We start from the raw sequence: 16,959 nt of genomic DNA, 5'->3' as shown, positions 1-16,959 counted from the left end.
TCAGGCCCGTTGTAGAGGATGCTGAAGCCCCAAGATGTGCAGAGGGAGCCCCACGGGACTGGCTACGGATTCTGATGACCCGCTGGGGGCCCTGAGTGGCGCCTCCCCATCTCGTCTTCTGTAACTTGTGTTCCTGATCCTCACTTCCTGAGGTTGTTGTGAGGATCCAGTGAAGCAGCGTGTGAGGAACTGAGCACAGGCTCTGGCTCCTGTTAGTGCGGAACTGACCTGGTGGAGGGTAGGGGCTCATCAAGGCACCAGCAGCTAGGGACTGGGTACCTCCATAGCCGGTGCCTTTGCAGCCACTCCCCAAAGGGTAGAGGCATGCTGGGGTGCGGGTCTCGGGGTCTCCAGTCCCCACTCCATATGAGATGAGGCTCCATGGAAGCCCAGGCCCACATGGGGAGAGAAGGGAAGGTGGGGGGTGAAGTGCTTGGGGCTAGCTAGCCCTTGGGCCTCCTACCACCCATCATATGGGGGGGGCGGGTGGGGGGAAGGGGAAGGCCTTGATCTGTCACCTCACATCATCTGCTTGTCAGGGCTCTGTCCCCAGGCTGCTTCTGAGGCCCCTGGGGAGGGAGTACTTAGGAACAGAAAGGAGGGGCACGGGAGATTCGGTCCTGTGCCCCATTTCCGGGCCTCCACCCACACCCTGCCCAAACTCTGGGCCCCTCTCTTCCCGCCCCCCACCCTACCACAAAACCCCAGCCCACCATATCCCCTCCGTGAGCTCCACCCAGCCCAGGCAGAGCTCCAGACTCATCTCCCAAAGTCCCGGCCCCCTCAGTCCCCTGACAGTCAGCGCCACCACCCATCTTACTCCAAAGGGTTTATTGAGACGACTCTCACATCCAAGTCCAGGGCACGGGGGATGGGGGCTTATAAACAGGAACCTGGAAGGGGGCGCGAGGGCCCAGGGTGGAACCCAAAAAAGAGTGAAATAAATAGAGGAAGAAAGTGGAGGGCCAGGAGAGGAGACAGACTATCACACAGTGATAACGACATGGGGGTGGGGGGCAGGGCTCCATTAACATCCCATTTATTTATACAGATATACAGGGAGTTGTGGGGGACCCGGGGGCCCCCTCCAGCCTCCATGCCCCAAGAAGGGGCAAGAGAAGGCCATCTGTCCCCATGGGTGACCCCATGGGGGCTAGGGGGCTGCCTCTGGAAGAGTGCTGGGAGCGGTGGGGGAGGTAGGAGTAGGCGCCTCCCCTGAGGGCATCACCTATTCCCCAGGCAGTTACTGGCCCTGGAGGCGCTGGGTAGTGTCTGGAAAGCTGTGTTAAGGGAACTGGAGGGGAGGGTGGGAGACTGGGAGTACTTCTGGGGTGGGCCAGGCTGGGCACTCCCCCTGAGGACAGCCCAGGGTCCAGCCAGCTTCCATGGCTTCCCAGGGTACCCAGAGTAGTGGCACCTGGGGCTCCTTCAAGCACAGCTCCCACTCAGGTCTGGGAAGATGGAGAAGGGGAGTCGGGGGTTCAAAGAGAGAACCTGGCACCTTCTGGCATCTTGGAAAAGTTGATCCCCCAGGACACCCAGCCTTGGCTGTGCTACACCCGAGACGGCAGCTCTGATACCAGGACTGGGCGTCAGGGCACAGAGAGGAAACTCCCTGAGGCCATCCTGGAGGGGGATTCCTGAAGGAGGCTGCTCCCCAGGCTGGATGCTTGGGGAAGGACAGGCCGTGGGGGATGGCCTCCTGGGGAAAGGGCCGTTAGCACCACCAGGTTCCCAGGCAGGCGGGAAGAGGCCGGGCCTCCAGGGAGGCTGGGAGTCTCCTGAGGTAGAGAGAAGGAAGGCAGGCTGGAGCGTGATGCCCCAGGTACCAGAGCTCAGGCCGCCTTGGCTACCCCCCACGATGCCCAGGGGCTGCTACCTCGATGATTCGCACAAGGTGCCTCAGCCACCACCCTGGGACACAGAACCCTTTAGAAGGGCCAAGCGAAGGGACACATGTGAGGTCCCACTTGGGGTGAGGAGGCGGGGGGTTTCTACCCACCCAGGCCGAGCCTCCCTCCTGTCCCACCCCTCACCTCAACGCCACCTGCCCGGCCCCTTCCCCAGCCAGTGCGGCGGCCAGGGCGGGGCCAGGCGGGCATCACACGAAGACCTTGGCCAGGGCGTCGGCGCCGGCGCTGGCGATGAGGGCCTTGCTGGGGTGGCAGGCGACAGCGTGGATGGCCTCCTCGTGCTTCTTGCGGTGGGCTGTGATCTCTTGCACGCATGTTTTGTTGTCCAGGCTCCACAGGCGCAGGGAACAGTCGTGGCCTGCGCAGGTGCGGGAGCAGAAAGGGCTGTCCCCCGACACGTACCCTGGCTCCTCTGACCCTCAGCCTCTGGACGGACCAGCCTCTTCTCCAGCCATCTTTGGATGCCCACCCCGCCATCCACCCATCCGGTGGCCGAGCATTCACTGGGCATCTGTGTACTCAGCCCTGGGGGGCACAGTGAATGTACCAGGCCAACCAGGCCAAGCTCCCTGCCCTGGGGCTGCTGACATGCCAGTGTGGCAGGGAGGAAACGAGACAGCAGAACGAATCCTGCAGGGGCTCAGCAGTGCTGTGGGCCCTGGTCAGTGTGATGACAGAATGGCCAAGGGGGTATCGGGAGGAAGAGCCTGGGAGACAGCGGGTGGGCCAAGGGAAGGTTCTGAGGACTGGCGAGAGGTGGGTACGGCTGGCAGAGCCCAAGTAGGAGCACTGGGCCGGTGGGGGAGGGGGGTGGTCCGAGAGTGGGGAGCAGACAGGACTGGGCCTTGATGCATGAGCTATCTACGGACATGGCCTGACTCAGGTGTTAGAAAGACTGGGCCGGCTGTGGTAGAGGCTGGCTCTGTTTGTCCCTCACAGAGGGGCCCTGGGCCTTGTCCCAAAGCTTCTCCTTCCTGGACTCGATCTCACTGACCACCTCTTCTACCATCAGCTGCTACTATCACAGGACAGATGGAGAACAGGCCACAATGGGTCCCCATCCCGTGTGCTCACTCGTCACCTCCCACAGGCTCTGTCGGCGGGGACCAGAGGCGAGTGGCAGGAGGCCCCTTGCCCATGGCTTCCCTGATGAGCCGAGCACAAGCTTCAGCTCCCTGGGCAGCTACAGCCCCTTCTCCATCTGCCCACGTGCCACCCCATCCTTCTGGGGCCTGGCTGCACAGGAGTTGGGCTTCTGCGCCCGCATCCACACACAGCACATGCTGCCGAATGCTAAGGACCCCGTGAGGACCAAGACCCAGACCCCAACTTCACTCCTGCACCCAAGTCACTACGCTGTAACCAAAGTCTGTCCCTTTTGTGACACGTCCACACGGCAGGCACGACACCCCCACCCAAGAGGGTTACCTGCGTGAACCGAGATGCAGGCAAACGCCTCCAGGAGGCTCTGCGTGCAGGATGCTTTGCTGAGAGGCCCCCTGCCCCCGCTCCCCCACCTCAGGGAGCCCTGGAGCAACCCTCCGTGACCATTGCCCAAGTCTCCTTCTCTTCCGCTCCCACACACCCTCTCCTTAGGAGCCCCGAGGGTCCCGACTTACTTCCCGACATCAGGAACACACCATTGGGGTCCACGGCCAGGCAGGTGACCGCGTCCAGGTGGGCAACCATGGAGTGCACAGATTTCCCTGGGGAGGAAGGGTGGGTGGCAGGTTACTGTCCCTTGCCACCTTGCCTGGGAAGGCAGAGGCCCAGTTTGGATGCCGAGAGCCTGCCACGTGGGCAGTCCCCCCAGGGGCATGAGGGAGCGGGGGTCAGGAAGGCGGGGCCTCACCTGTCCGGCTGTCCAGGAAGCGGATGCCTCTGTCATCATGGGCGGTGATGGTGAGGGGCTGGTTCGGGTGACTCACCACCTGGTTGATCTGGGTTGGGCCTAGAAGGCAAGAAGGGAAGAACATGGGAGAAATTAGGGAGACCAGGACAAAGACAAGAGGAGAACCACGGTCCACAGCCATGCCCCCCGCCCGGCGCTCTCCTGCTTGGGACCACAGTGCTTCATCTGCAAGACGCGCACCACGCCCTCCCAGGGGTGGCAAAGGATAGGGAACAGCCACCCACACAGGCCACCCACTCCTCCAAGACGCCTGACAGGTAAGTCCCTGATGATCTCTCTTCCCTTGGCCTTCCTGAGAGCCCCGTGCTGGCCACAGTGGTGGCAGCTGGGGCTTTTCTCCTTCCCACCCAGATCCCCTGAAGCAGGTATGGAAACCATCCTCTGCTCACTGGATGTCGGGTCACCAAAGCCACAGGAGGGACTGAGGCCCTGCGGGCACTCAGACACCAGCCCTGGGCACTTGGGCCCCTCTTACCGCTGCTCCCCCGGGATTCCAGCGAGAGGAGGGCACTGCCAGCCTCCAGGTCATACAAGACGGTGTCGCCAGAGCGGAAGGATGCCACAATGTGGGCAGGCTCGGTGCTGGTGAAGGCCACTGAGGTGGGGATCCCATGATCTGAGGACAGAGGGAAGGGAAGGCTGCTTAACAGACCCGGTCCTGCCCTGGGGCTACAGGACAGGACTTGGGAAGCCTGTGCCCTCATGCTCCTGTTGGGGCCTCCAACTCTACAAGGCTCCTCCATGAGGTGTTGGCGTCCCTCCAGGCCTGTTCCCACCACTCACCGCTGGCTGTGAGGAAGGTACAGAGACAGGCTGGGCTGCTGCTGGGATCCCAGATACGGATGGTGCCGTCGGCAGAGCAGGAGGCCAGGCGCTGGGAGGCAGGACTGAAGGCTAGGCCCCATACAGCATCCCCATGGCCCTCCAGGACATGGCTCAGCACGCTTGGGTCTAGGCACACCGAAGGGAGGAAACAAGCCATGTCAGGGCCGCCAGCCCCTACCTAACCAGCTCTAGCACAACTCTACTGAGAACCAGGTGACTGGGCTGGGGACCCCCCATTCGCCCAGCTTCGTCCCCAGCTTCCTCATGGCCTTGAGCCATCTCCACAGGAACCTGCCCAGCCAGCTGCTCATACTCTGACCACTGGTGGTTCTGAAAAAATCTGAGGGCTCCAAAAGCAACCCAGAATGGAAGCTCAGAGGGCAGGGATGCCCCCTGTTTATTGCCAACCCCACAGGACCCACGAAACAGGCGCTTGGTACGTGATTCTCAGTTAAGGGGAGAAGGGACAATGGTAGCTCTGGGGTCCCCAGACCCTTTGCAGTTTGGACCCTCTGAGTTGGACTGGCCATGCTCCTTGCAGCCCTCCCCAACCCCCCTAACCACCCCCCTGGCCCGGCCCCAGGCACAAGCCCTGCCTCCCTGGTCACTCAAGTCCGCACGGGCCGCTCTGTTCAGGCCCCACCGACCCCCAGTGTGGGGCAGCTTGCCTGGCCCAGAGCGCATACTCCCTGGGACTGACCCCCTGACCTTTCACAGGGTGGGGACTGTTTTTGAGGAAAACAGCGTAAGATCCTCAAGGGGAGATACAGACCTTTAAACTCCACCTGACAAAATGCCACACAGCCGTGTGTGTCATTAAGAGAGTTATCGAAAGAACCATCACCAGGGACGGGACAGACACTGAACAGAAACGAGGGTGGTCACTTCTGCACTTAGCTGTTAAAGGTATACCAAGGATCGTGCAGACTCCCTACAGCCCCACCCAACTAACTTCCCCTCTCCCTGCTCGACTTCTCGATGCCAACTCCCTGCGCTCAGCCCCCAGAAGGCACCGCCAGAGCCCGCCGTGCATGGGCTGGGTAGCTCACCCCCCAGGTCCCCTGGAAGGCAGTCCCCCCAGGCCATCTCTTTCCTGCCTCAGCCTGTCCGACCCCCATCACGAAATAAACACTCTGCTCCATGCTACCCTGGGTTGGGGCACACGGTCAGGCACAGGGGGATGCAGGGGGAATGCAGGGGCTCCCATGGACACAGTGAGCAGGTGGGTGGAGGGAGCTGTCCTCACCGTAACCATCGTAGGGGTCCATGTTGAGGTCTGGAATCTTCCAGCTGTGGATGCGGGCGTCCGCCCCCCCACTGTAGCAGCACTCACTGTTGCTGCCCATGGCCACTGCCAACACAGGGCCCCTGCAGGACGCACAGGTGGTGGAGGGGCGATGAAACACTCAATCTCACCCCTCCCCAGGCCCCCTGCATGGGACCTTCAAGCCTTATGCCAGATTTTTCCAGGATGGCCAAAAGGAATTCAGCATCTGGGGCTTTGGTTGTCCTCCCCCCAGGCCTGCCTTCCCCCATCTCCTCAGTCCCGTTTCCAACTCCAAAGGCTAGGCTGAGAACCAGCTATGGGGCACCTCAGTCTGCAGAGCACCAGGAGCAATGGGGTGCGTGTGCAGAGGGCCCCCTTGAGGTAGCAGTGGGCAGGCCAGGGGCCAAACTCCCTTCAGGGGCACTGCCCTACCTGTGAGCCCGGAAGGCATGGATAGGTTCCACATCGAGTGCAGCGTTCCTGCGGGAGGAAGCCCAGCGTCACCAAGAGCCCCTCCTCACCCTGAACCCAGATCCCCCTCCCAGCCCTCGGTTGCACCCTCACTTCTTGGCTGTGACAGCCTTTTGCAGGTTCCACAGCTTGAGCGTGCCGTCCTCAGAGGCAGTGAGCAAGGCAGACTGGCTGTGGTGGAAAGCCAGGGAGCGCACGCCATCGTAGTGTGAGCGGAGAGTGAATTTGGGGTTCCACGTCTTCTTAAAGGCATCTTTGCTGTCAGAGAGCTGGGCCAAGGGGGGGAGCTACCTCAGTGCCCCCGCATTCCCGCAGACACAGACTGGCATCCAGGATGTCAAATCAGCCAGAGCCCCGTGGAGCACCCCCAAATAGCCTCCAGCCCCGGGCTCCCCGCCTGCAGCCCCCCTCGCTCACTGAGTCCTACAGAGTGCAGGCACAAGCTGCTTTCGGGGCAGTCAGCTCAGAGGGGGCTCAGGGAAGACTGTCAGATCGCCCCCCAGTGCCCGGGACTATAAACTCCGAGCAGCGCTAGGAATTAAAAACGGACCGGGAAGAGGTGCCCAAGCAGCCTGGCTGGCTCTGTGGCCATCAGTGAGGCTTTCCTGAGAAGACACCAAAGGAGCAGGCCTTAACCAGATCAGGCGAGTTGACTGAGGAAGGACACCGCGTGTGCCAAGTCCCCGCAGCTGCCGGCGCGGGTCTGGAGCCTGAGAGGAGGCCCGGGTCACAGAGAGCAAGGAAGCGAGTGGCCAGAGCTGAGGCCAGAGCTGCGTCCGGGAACCTGCATCTCACCCCGAGGGAAACAGGGAGCCTAGGAGGGTTTAGAGCAGGGAAAAGATGCGGACCGGGGAAGATGTGGGTGGCTGAGGAAGGCTAAGGGGTCGAGAAAAGCCTCTCAGGGAAAGAGAAGGGCACGCAGAGCACATGCTGGGGAGTGGAAATGGGGACAGGTCCACACAGTGGGAGGAGAATGGGGAGCAGAACCAGTGACCTGCGGGGGAGGGGTGCGTGTGTGTGCCAGAGACACTGCCCAGGCCCTGGTGGACAGTGGTGGACTCTCTGGGGGGGAACCCAGGGGCAACCAGCTGGCAAAGAGGACGAGCAGAATGTCAGGAGAGACTCGGTGTCCTATTCACACCTGACCAACCCCTTCACGTGGACTCCACCCCCCACGGTCCCCACTTGTGCCGTCACCCCTGAGCCTCCGCCGCTGTGCGGGTATGCCCTCACGGGCACACCCCTGCCCAAAGCCTGCACCCTGGAAGCCCGCCTTCCGGGCATCCCACAGCCGTGCCCCAACCTTGCTGGGGTCACCAAGTATTCAAGATCTGGCTAAGGGCTGTGGCAGCTGTTCTGCCACGGGGAAACACACACGCGCACCTGACGCACAGAATCCCAGATGGCCAGAGGGCCCGCTGCGAGTGCTGGGCTCCGAACACTTGGCCCTGACACCTCCTTCCTGGCCCTTCTGCCCACCAGCCCCGCTCGCACCTGCTCTTGCGGTTTCTGGCTGCACAAGTCAGCTCAGTGCCCACCGCCCCCCCCCAACAGACCATCTTCCCTGCGCTGTGCCGCCCCACGGTCCCCTTCCTCAGATGCTGCCCCCTCGCTCTGCACTGAGCCCGTGGGGGGCCTGGACGCCAGACGCACATAAGCCGGGGTGGAAGGGTGCAGCACCTGCAGGAGCCGGGCACCAGGTCCCGCACCTCAGGAACCCCCTCAAGCCCTGCACCCCCCGGCCACGTCCACAACTCCTGGTAAACCAGGGCGAGCTGCCGAATGACCTCACAGCACCCTCCCACAAGGGGGCCAAGCGCAGGCAGGGCACCCAGTCAGAGCTCAGCGAGAGCAGGCATGATGCGGGACGCCCAGTGAGGACCCGCGGGGGGCGGGGGGACCCAAGAACTTACATCACAGCTGAGGTCGTTGTCGTTGGTAACGGTGAGATCTGCCAAGTCCCCCAGGCTCACCTCCCCGCCCCCGATAGTGTCCATGATGAAAACGTCTGAGGAGAAGCCAAAGGAACCTGGTAGGGGTAGGGGAGGGAGGGGGCAGAGAGGGGCAGGGAGAGAGAGAGAAAGACAGAAAGAGGCAGAAAGGGAGATAAGCAAGAAGTCAGAGAGACAGGGAGAGCACAAGATCAAGAATCACAGCTGGAAAGAAAGAGACAGGGAGAGACAGACGGACAGACAGGGCAGGACAGACGAGAAAAGGGAGACAGACAGACAGACGAACTTTTGCGACAGGGAGGCTGCAGACTAGAGGCCAGGCTCTGACCCTGAGGCCACAGAAGCTCTGGGCTTAGCTCTGCAGCCCCCCCTCTGCCGTGGGCCCCAGGGGACCGGGCTTTGGGGAGGGGCCTCTTACCTTCGTGTGGCCGGGGCTGGGGTGTGCCAGGAGGGGGACCAGTCACTTTAGGGGGCAGCCCATCTACATCCCGAAGGTCGGCCAAAATGCCCTGGAGTTTGACCCGCCGGCTTTCTGGGGGAACAAAAGCAAAGGGCTGGAGTTGCCCACTAACCCACCCAGCCACCAGCCTCCCCTCCTGCAAATGTGGGGCAGCCAGGAAGGGCGAATCCCACAGAGGGCTCAAGGTGGGAGTGGGGGATGGGCGGAGACGACAGACTGAGCTGGGGCTACTGTCAGTCCCAGCATGGCAGGAGCCTCAAGTCCCTAGCCATCCTACGTGACCACTGAGGGCCTCACAGCTCAGAGTCACGGGGCAGGAGGAAGGTGCGGCCCTGCCCTGTCTGCCTCTCCCCACAGGGTCCTCATCCTCTTCCTCCCTGCAGGCCACCAAGGACTAGCCACTCTCAGGGAGGGCTGGAGGCCCCACTCCAGGAAAAGCTGGGCTGCTGCACCCCTGCAGGGATTTTCCAGGGAAGGGGTGAGGGCCTGGCCACCACGGTATGGGCCTCCTGCTCTCCTGGGCCAGCCTCCTCTCAGGAAGCGTATCCGTCCGGTGGAGACTCCGGAGCAGGAAGCAGCTGCCTCGCCCGGTGAGGAAGGCTGGCCAGGAAACCCGCCGCTTACCCAGCTCGTGGTGGGTCCCCTCTCCAGTGCACCGTCGAGGGTCCGGGGAGCCCTCCCCCTCCTCTCCTGAGCCCAAGAAATCAAACTCATTGATGGCGTCTTCAGAGTCATCCTCCTCATCCTCGTCCTCCATCTCAGGCACCAGGGCCTTGGAGGGCAGCTGCGCATGGAAAAAGCCAGACAGGTCAGGAGGCTCTGGCTGGGAGCCTGAGCCCAACGGGTTTCCAGGGCAGAGAAGCCAGGGCTCCCGGCCTTGGCTTTGCCCTGCTCAGAACCGTCCTGCACCAGGGGCGGCCCTGCTTCCCTTCTCCCAGAGCGCCCCCCCCCCACAGGGCCCCCCTCAGTACACTCAGGGCTGCCGTGCTCCCCCTGCTGGGCGCCTTCAGAGGCAGCTCCTTGCCAGCCCCAGCGCTAGGAACCCATCCTCCCGTGTGCCTCGATGTGTGCACTGGGACCCCCGCTCAGACTTGGGGTTTTGGGGCATCATGGCACCCGCACTTCCCCACATGGATGCCTTTCACGCACAGCCTTCCACAGTGACATGTTCTGCCTGATGTCACCACATCGTACACAAAGGGCCACCCAGGAGCTGTGTTCTCAGAACCTCAGAGACTGCAGAAAATGGCTTAAGGGAACCCCAGAATTCTCACTAACAGTTTCGAATGCTGACTTCTGCTTCAAGTGTTGGCTTATGAACATACCCCCTCCCTACACTGGGGCTCTGTCCACCCCCGCCTCAAACGCTGCCTCTTCAGGGGAAGCTTGTCTCTCCTCAGCGTTCCCTAACTGGACCGAGGCCCGGGCACCCCCAGGACCAGCCACACTCAGACCACAAGCTCCTCGAGGGCGTGGCTCACCCTCCCACAGGCTCAGCAGTCCAAGCCAGGACTGCAGTCAAAACCGCTCAGGCATCCAGAGGCCAGCCTCTGTGGGAGGACAGGAGGGAGAGGGACAGGACACAGTGACCTGCCCTTCCTTCCCCGTGGAAGAGCCGGGGTCCAGGTTCAGCCAGCATGCCCGGAGAGGCAATGGGGGCTTCGGGCTCAAGAGGAGCACGGCAGCGTAACAGGCGTCCTCCCGGGTCCACAAGACAGGGTTCCTGAGTACCCCTGTTCTGCCCGCTGTGCCCGGCTCGGCTCACGCTGCCATCCCTGAGCACTCGGTGCAGCCAGACCCAGCATAGCAAAGGGCTTTCTGGGCATGAGTTCATGTTAATTAAATCTTTAACAACCCAGAGGCAAGGGTTCCGAAACTGCAGCTCAGACAGAATCACATGCCCAAAGTGCCAGACCAACGGCCACTCTCGCAGGCCTTTTGAATCTGCCTGATCACTGCAGGTCTGCGGGTGAGAGGGGGCCTGGGGGGCCTTGGGACCCCTGCACAATAAGCCACCCCACTGGGCCGGCGGGACAAGAACGGTGACAGTCAAAGGCCTAAGGGAGCACGGAAAGCCAGCGATCATCTCCACTGGGAGGAGCAGAGAGGAGCGGGCAGGCTTCCCAGATGAGGATGAGGTAAGGACTGAGAAAGGAGTGAAAATCCCAACAGGGGTGGGAAGGAGCAGGAACAGGGGTAGAGGCCCAGACTCAGCACCATCCCGACTTTCCCATAACCCAGCTCTAGCACGCTGGCTCTGTGTGTTCCCTGAGCACCCATACCAGGCGGGACCCTGTGCCACTGGGGACACTGGAGACAAGGCTGGTCCCACACAGCCATGGGGCACCAGGCAGGGTAGACCCAGAGTGGTCTGGGTGAGAGGTCAGAGAGGGCTGCCTGGAGGAGGGGTGCTATGGTGAGGCGGAAGGAGGCAGGGAGGGGTTCTGATGGGAAGGCCACACACAGGGTCCCTGCATGGGCATGCCGCTGGCCACAAGCTCCGCCAAGCCAGGGACTGGACCTCTGTCTCCACGTTGCTGCTGGTGGCTCAGGGCTAGACCCACAAGGCCCAAACTGACACTTATTGGCCAGAGCAGCCTAGGCCATGCCTCAGGCTAGTGGCACTGAACAGCAGCAGCACGGTGGCTCGGGAAGCTGAGAAGCAGGGGTGAAGCACAGTGGAAGCCATTACCGTGAAGCCACGCCGCTTAGATCTGCACTCTACCCTGCAGGGTGGCCCTGGGCTTAGGTCCTGACACAAGAGCAGACAGGACACTCGCGCCTACAAAGTCCCCATGGGACCCCCATCCTGGCCCCAGACTGAACCCAGGGCCCCACCACATGCATTCTGGGTGCTGGGGAGAGAAGAGCAAGGAAACCCCCCAGTCGCTGCCTGGCAGAGCTCGCGGTCTACTGAGGGAGAAGACAGAGAGCTACAGCCACCCCAACAATATCTCAACGCAACAGTGATGAGGCTAGGCCAAGGGAGCACGCTGTGAGAGGGCAGCGCATGGCCAGCCCAGGCTGGAAGGTCCAGGCCTCTGGGGAACGTGTGAGCTGAAGAGAGGACGGGAGAAGATGGGTGGGGAGGGACAGGCGGGCCCTGACACAGCATTGAGGCAGGGGCTTGGCCGAGAGGGGCCAGGGACCCTGGGAAGGTACAGAGTCAGGCCACACAGACCGGGCCATGAAGGGAGCCCAGAGAGCACCCTCAGGGGCAACTCTGTGCCCCCGGAGGGCAGAGGGGAGGGGGCGCACCTTCACGCGCGGCTTCCTGTGCTGTGTGCCGTCCAGCTCATCGTCCTCGTCGCTGTCCTCGTCCTCGCAGTTCTGCAGGAAGGGGATCTGCTCCAGCACCGAGCCACTCATGCGCTCTTTGCCATCTTTGCTGGCCGCATTCCTGCCCACGACATGGGGGCAGAGGGGGGCATTAGTCCCACTAGGTGACAAAGTTCAGATGGGAGGGTGCCGAGGGGCCATGGCCAGAGCCTGGACTCCACTCTTAAGAGGGCTGAGTCCACTGTGACCCCACAGGAGCCTGGACCCCAATCACACAGGGGGCACAGGTCCCAGCCTCCTCCTGACACACACTCACCCCAACAAGAACACCCTCGCTCGGACCCCACACCGGGCCCCTCCTTCCTGGGCTCTGAGGCCCGGAGCACGAGCCCCGGCCTGACCATGCATCCGTGGGCACGTGCTGAGCCAGTGCTGAGTCAGGAGAGCAGCCGAGAAAGCACCACTGACTCGACAGCCCACTTTCCCACGGCCCGGGCAAACCCCGGCGCAGGTCAGACAAGTGGCAGACACGCCCGGCGGGAAAGAGGAACTGGTCACTTCGCAAATGCTTGCGCCCCTACTGCCAGCCTCGCCGTCAATGAGCCTGTCCCCTCCTAACTGACAGATGGCCTCCCGTTTTCACTTCTGGCCGACTGTCCAATGCCTCCAACCGTATGACAAATCTTAGCAAAGGACATATCTGACAAACCTGAGTCCAGGGTAGAAACGCAGGTGCAATTCGAAGTTCAGATAAATGAAACATCTCTTTCTTGCCACTAGGTCGGTCCTCTAGACGGTTCTTGCCAACTGCTCACGGTCACTGCTCGGAGGACAGATCTCTCCGGTGTTCCCTCCCCAGCCACCGTGCGCACAGCCTCCTGGCGGAGCACGTATGCTCAGGTGCCCCCCACTCCCCAATCCTGGCTGTGCCCACTCAGCCTCCTGTGCTATGCCTCCAGCTTTCAGATCCCACCTGCACACTGGTGAACTGGAGGGGAGTTCGGACTGCAGCGCTCCCCCCACGCCCCCCGGTCGAGCTCCAGGCTGGCGGCTCATCACTTGTTCTGGGGGTGACCCAGCACCACAAACCACCTGCCCCCGACAGGCCCCTTGCTATTCCTTCCACCCCTCACCCTCCCCACTGTAATCAACGCCACTCCTGTTGCTTGGACCAAACCCCAGAGCCACCCCCTCGCTTCCTTCCTTTCCCCCACATCCATTTCTTTAAAAAGCAGACCTGCGGAGAGGCCCTCCGCCACTCACATCCACCACGTCTCGCAGACACAGGAGGCTCCCGCTCTGGCCCCAGGGACCCTCCTTCTCCAAGCCAACCAGCACATCGGACTGTGTCACACCCCTGCTCAAAACCACGGGCTTCCCACAACTCGTAGACTCCAAACTGCCTATCGCGGCCGCTCCAGCCCCAATTTGATCTGACTCCCGAGATTTCAACCTCACCACAGACCACAAGCCCCATGTGCTCACTCGCTGTGGGCTCCTAAATGTGCCAAGTAGAACCCTAACAATCATCACTCCTTCTGCCTAGAATATTCTCCTTCTAATACTTGTGTGGCCTCCTCTCCCCTTTCCTGTGGTTCTCGGCCCACTGTCACCTCCATGAAGAATGCCCCTCACCATTGCCCATGTCCCTGTCCTTCCTCCTTTCCACCTTTCCCTGCAGCACTGAACATCAGCAATCGTTAAATGACTTGTTTTGACGAGTAACAACTACGGAAAAGAGAAGGAACAAGGAAAAGTCCCTGGGCCGGCGGCCATGCATTTTGGCTCCCCACTGGACCCCAGCGCACTACCCAGAGCCAACCTCCATGTGCTGAGACACTCCATGTGCTAAGCAGTGTAAGGCCTAAGCCTCCGGAGGGGGGCTGGGCTGGGCATGAGCTGCGGCATGATATGGGCATGAACACGATGCCATGGGAGAGGACACGCAGGGGGACCCAGAACAGGATCCAAGGATCCCACAGCGAAGGGACTGAGGGCTCTGGAACAAACCAGCCCACAGTACGCTTCAGGAAGGAAGTGGCCACCGCAGCACCCGGGAGCACTGCTGACTTTATGACACTGACCATCACCAGGAGGAGGGGCAACAGAGGACCGGGCCTGTCAGGACGCACCAAGCGCTCACCTCTTGATCTGCTCTTCTATCTGTTTCACCAGCAGTGACTCCCCACCGCTGAGCCCCCCAGGACCTGGCGTGGCCCTGGGCCCCCCTTCGCTGGGCTCCACGGCCCCGTTGAGCTCCAACGAGCGGCCCAGAAGGGAGCGCACGCGTTTGGAGCGCATGTCCAGGATGGTGTCCGTGTAGCCCACCTCTTCCAGGTACCTGCAGGGAGACAGAACCAGGGCAGCTCGGGTGTCTCCTGGTTTCTTTATATCAGATAGGGGCTGAGGCAAACAGGGACAGGCTTTTTGGAGAAGCAATTTAAGACTACATGCCTGTGTTTTAAATAAGCACCCCAGGCCCCAATGCGTCACTTTCAAGTCTATTTCCAGGGTAAACCTTTACATACAGGCACAATGCGGTCACACAGATGCTAGTGGGGATGCCGTACGGAAAAGCCAAGACACAGGAGCCACGCTACATGCCCACTGCGGACGACTGTGGCCGCAAATGACTGATGGGGACACGAAGCAGAAAATAACAGAGGCACAGGGCCAAGATGGCCACAATAAGCAGCTTAACAAAAATCCTAAGTTATGAGAGCCACACAATTCATGTTTGTTTAAAAAACTAAAAAAAAATTAAAAAAAACGAGTTAACGTGTGTACAAGTACAGGCCACACGCAAACACATATTTGAAACGTGCCCCCCATGAGGCCTGGAAAGATACATACTCGGTGCACCAGCAGTGACCTTGGACCTTTGGAATAAGGGATTAGAGACGTAAGAGCGACCTTTACAGTTCACTCTACTCGCTTCTACAAATGAGCATTTATTACTTTCACAATTTCAAACAATGAAAGCTAGCTGGGACAGGTCTAAAAGTTACAAACAGGGAAAAAAAATTAATTATGGATATCCGGCCCTTCAGAAGCCTTTTACATTTACCATGACCTGGTCCCTTTGGGACCCCTGAACCCACCTCTCACAGGCTGGAGCACACCTGCCCTCACCTGCTGTGTCACCCCGTGTGCCTGCCTGGGGCCGAGGAGAGGCAGGGGAACACGGTGGTGAAGAGCTTGGGCTCTGAGGGCCAAGTGCCCGAGGTCACATCTCAGACCCCCTCACTTACCAGCTGTGTCATCTCCTGCCAGCACACGCCCTCCCTGCCTTTCTGTGTTGGGGGGAATACTGCCGCGTGGGAATTTCCACCAGGCATCAATGCACGTACGCAGCAGTAACAGGCACCCCGGCAAGTGCTGCCTATAGAACCGTTCCATCGTTAAGGCTGGCACACACCGTCAGCTAGCAAGCTTCCGGACACTTGGCTTAGGGAAAGCGGGGATAGGGACAAACAACCTTCCTGGTGCTTGTCATGCTATGGAAGCATCTTCAATGGGATGATGTCTGAGCAGTGACTGGCTATGGAAGGTGACGGTCATCCATGGGACAGACGACCCCATAGCTCTTACGATGATGCAACCTAACTAAATTATGTGGAAGGACGTCCACAGCACTTTGAGAAAACAAGGCAGTAGAAGACACAGAGAAACACGCACCTGCTTTTATAAAACACACACACAGCCCCCCCAGAGTCGCCAAAATGTTTACAGGGGCATGAGATTCCTTGGGTGGTGGAATTATGAGTGATTTTCTTTGTGTTTCCCAATAACTCTTGCATTCTCTAAAACACATGGATCTCTTTAATAGTAAAACGTAACACCTTTTTTTTTTTTTAAAGTGAGTGATATCTGGGGTCACTTCCCAAGAGTAGAGAGCCCCCCCACCCCCCAGCCCCCACCCTGCCTCCTGTAGCAAGTGTGCCCTCCCTCCCAGGCTGGGCTCCACCCACAGTGTGACCAACAGGGGTCCTGACAGTCCACAGTCCCACCCCGAGGGGGGACAGGAAGGGCTGCAGAGTCTTCAGGCTTATCTCCAGCCAAACACGTCCCTCTCCCTGCCCCACCCCAGCACCCCTGTCCTGCACACTCACTGTCGGAGAAGCTGCCGCCCCTCCTTCCACACCAGCGGGCTGTTCTCCAGGGTGACCGACTCCACAGGGCCATTGGAGACTGCAGAGTGGAGACAAAGGAGGCAAGCTGTCTTCGGGGAGCGCTGGGTACCCATCACCTCCTTCACCTTCCTCCCCTTCAAACCCTCCTCCTCAGTCACTGTCACACGTCCTGCCGAGTCCCTTCCTGAGGGCATGTGAAACCTACCCTCACCCCTCCACGCCCTCTACTCTCCTGAAGTCATTCCCCAAACCACCCCCCAGCCTTCCTTCAGATCCCACCAGCTTATGTTACTCTGCCACACGGGGAGCTGGCCCCGTTCTGAGAGCGCAGGCAGAGCGGACTCTATGCTTCGAGACAGGCTCTGCCGCTCACCAGCTGTGTGACCTTGAGCAAGGTGGTTTACCTCTCTGAGCCTCAGCTTCCCCTTCCGAGAAGAACAGTTAATAACAGCAGCACCTAGCATTTAGGATTCTTGCGAGGATTAAATGAGATCATCTGTTCATTTTAGTCATGAGCTACTTACTGGGCATTTACCAGGCACCTGGCTGGGTGCCTGAGCTACAAAGAGCCCTGCCCTCGCGGGACTCCCATCCTGGTGGGAGGGGTCTGATATGAAGAACAACATCCCTGTTAACCCAGCCCTGAAGGCCTTGATGGGTCGCCAGTCCCTCACCTCCACTGTCCTGCACCGTGTTCCAGCCACACCCAGTAACTCCCCATCCCCTAACACACCACCCTCTTTCCTG

The 16,959-nt window shown here is 60.6% G+C and overlaps 1 protein-coding gene across 3 annotated transcripts in view; it reads right to left on the bottom strand.

Annotated features, from left to right (window-relative positions):
* Positions 1 to 816: 816 nt before the first annotated feature.
* STRN4 (striatin 4) overlaps positions 817 to 16,959 on the bottom strand; it is a 25,325-nt gene continuing 9,182 nt past the window's right edge. For 2 of the 3 annotated variants that reach the window (XM_045077134.1, XM_045077136.1), the window contains 15 exons: positions 16,192 to 16,270; positions 14,223 to 14,420; positions 12,059 to 12,200; positions 9,425 to 9,584; positions 8,759 to 8,872; positions 8,302 to 8,417; positions 6,482 to 6,657; positions 6,350 to 6,397; positions 5,897 to 6,018; positions 4,609 to 4,776; positions 4,301 to 4,441; positions 3,766 to 3,864; positions 3,533 to 3,619; positions 2,037 to 2,271; positions 817 to 1,781 (listed from right to left, as the gene is read on the bottom strand). In XM_045077134.1, coding sequence (XP_044933069.1) covers positions 2,102 to 2,271; positions 3,533 to 3,619; positions 3,766 to 3,864; positions 4,301 to 4,441; positions 4,609 to 4,776; positions 5,897 to 6,018; positions 6,350 to 6,397; positions 6,482 to 6,657; positions 8,302 to 8,417; positions 8,759 to 8,872; positions 9,425 to 9,584; positions 12,059 to 12,200; positions 14,223 to 14,420; positions 16,192 to 16,270 — 1,820 coding nt within the window. In that variant the 3' untranslated portion in view covers positions 817 to 1,781; positions 2,037 to 2,101. The remainder of the gene's footprint in view (positions 1,782 to 2,036; positions 2,272 to 3,532; positions 3,620 to 3,765; positions 3,865 to 4,300; positions 4,442 to 4,608; positions 4,777 to 5,896; positions 6,019 to 6,349; positions 6,398 to 6,481; positions 6,658 to 8,301; positions 8,418 to 8,758; positions 8,873 to 9,424; positions 9,585 to 12,058; positions 12,201 to 14,222; positions 14,421 to 16,191; positions 16,271 to 16,959) is intronic. The other variant, XM_045077135.1, reaches the window with a different exon arrangement.

The sequence above is a fragment of the Mustela putorius genome, unplaced genomic scaffold, assembly GCF_011764305.1.
Source record: "Mustela putorius furo isolate JIRA1106 unplaced genomic scaffold, ASM1176430v1.1 tig00000196_pilon_pilon_pilon, whole genome shotgun sequence".
NCBI classification, from domain to species: domain Eukaryota; kingdom Metazoa; phylum Chordata; class Mammalia; order Carnivora; family Mustelidae; genus Mustela; species Mustela putorius.
This window is presented reverse-complemented; position numbering and strand designations above follow the sequence as displayed.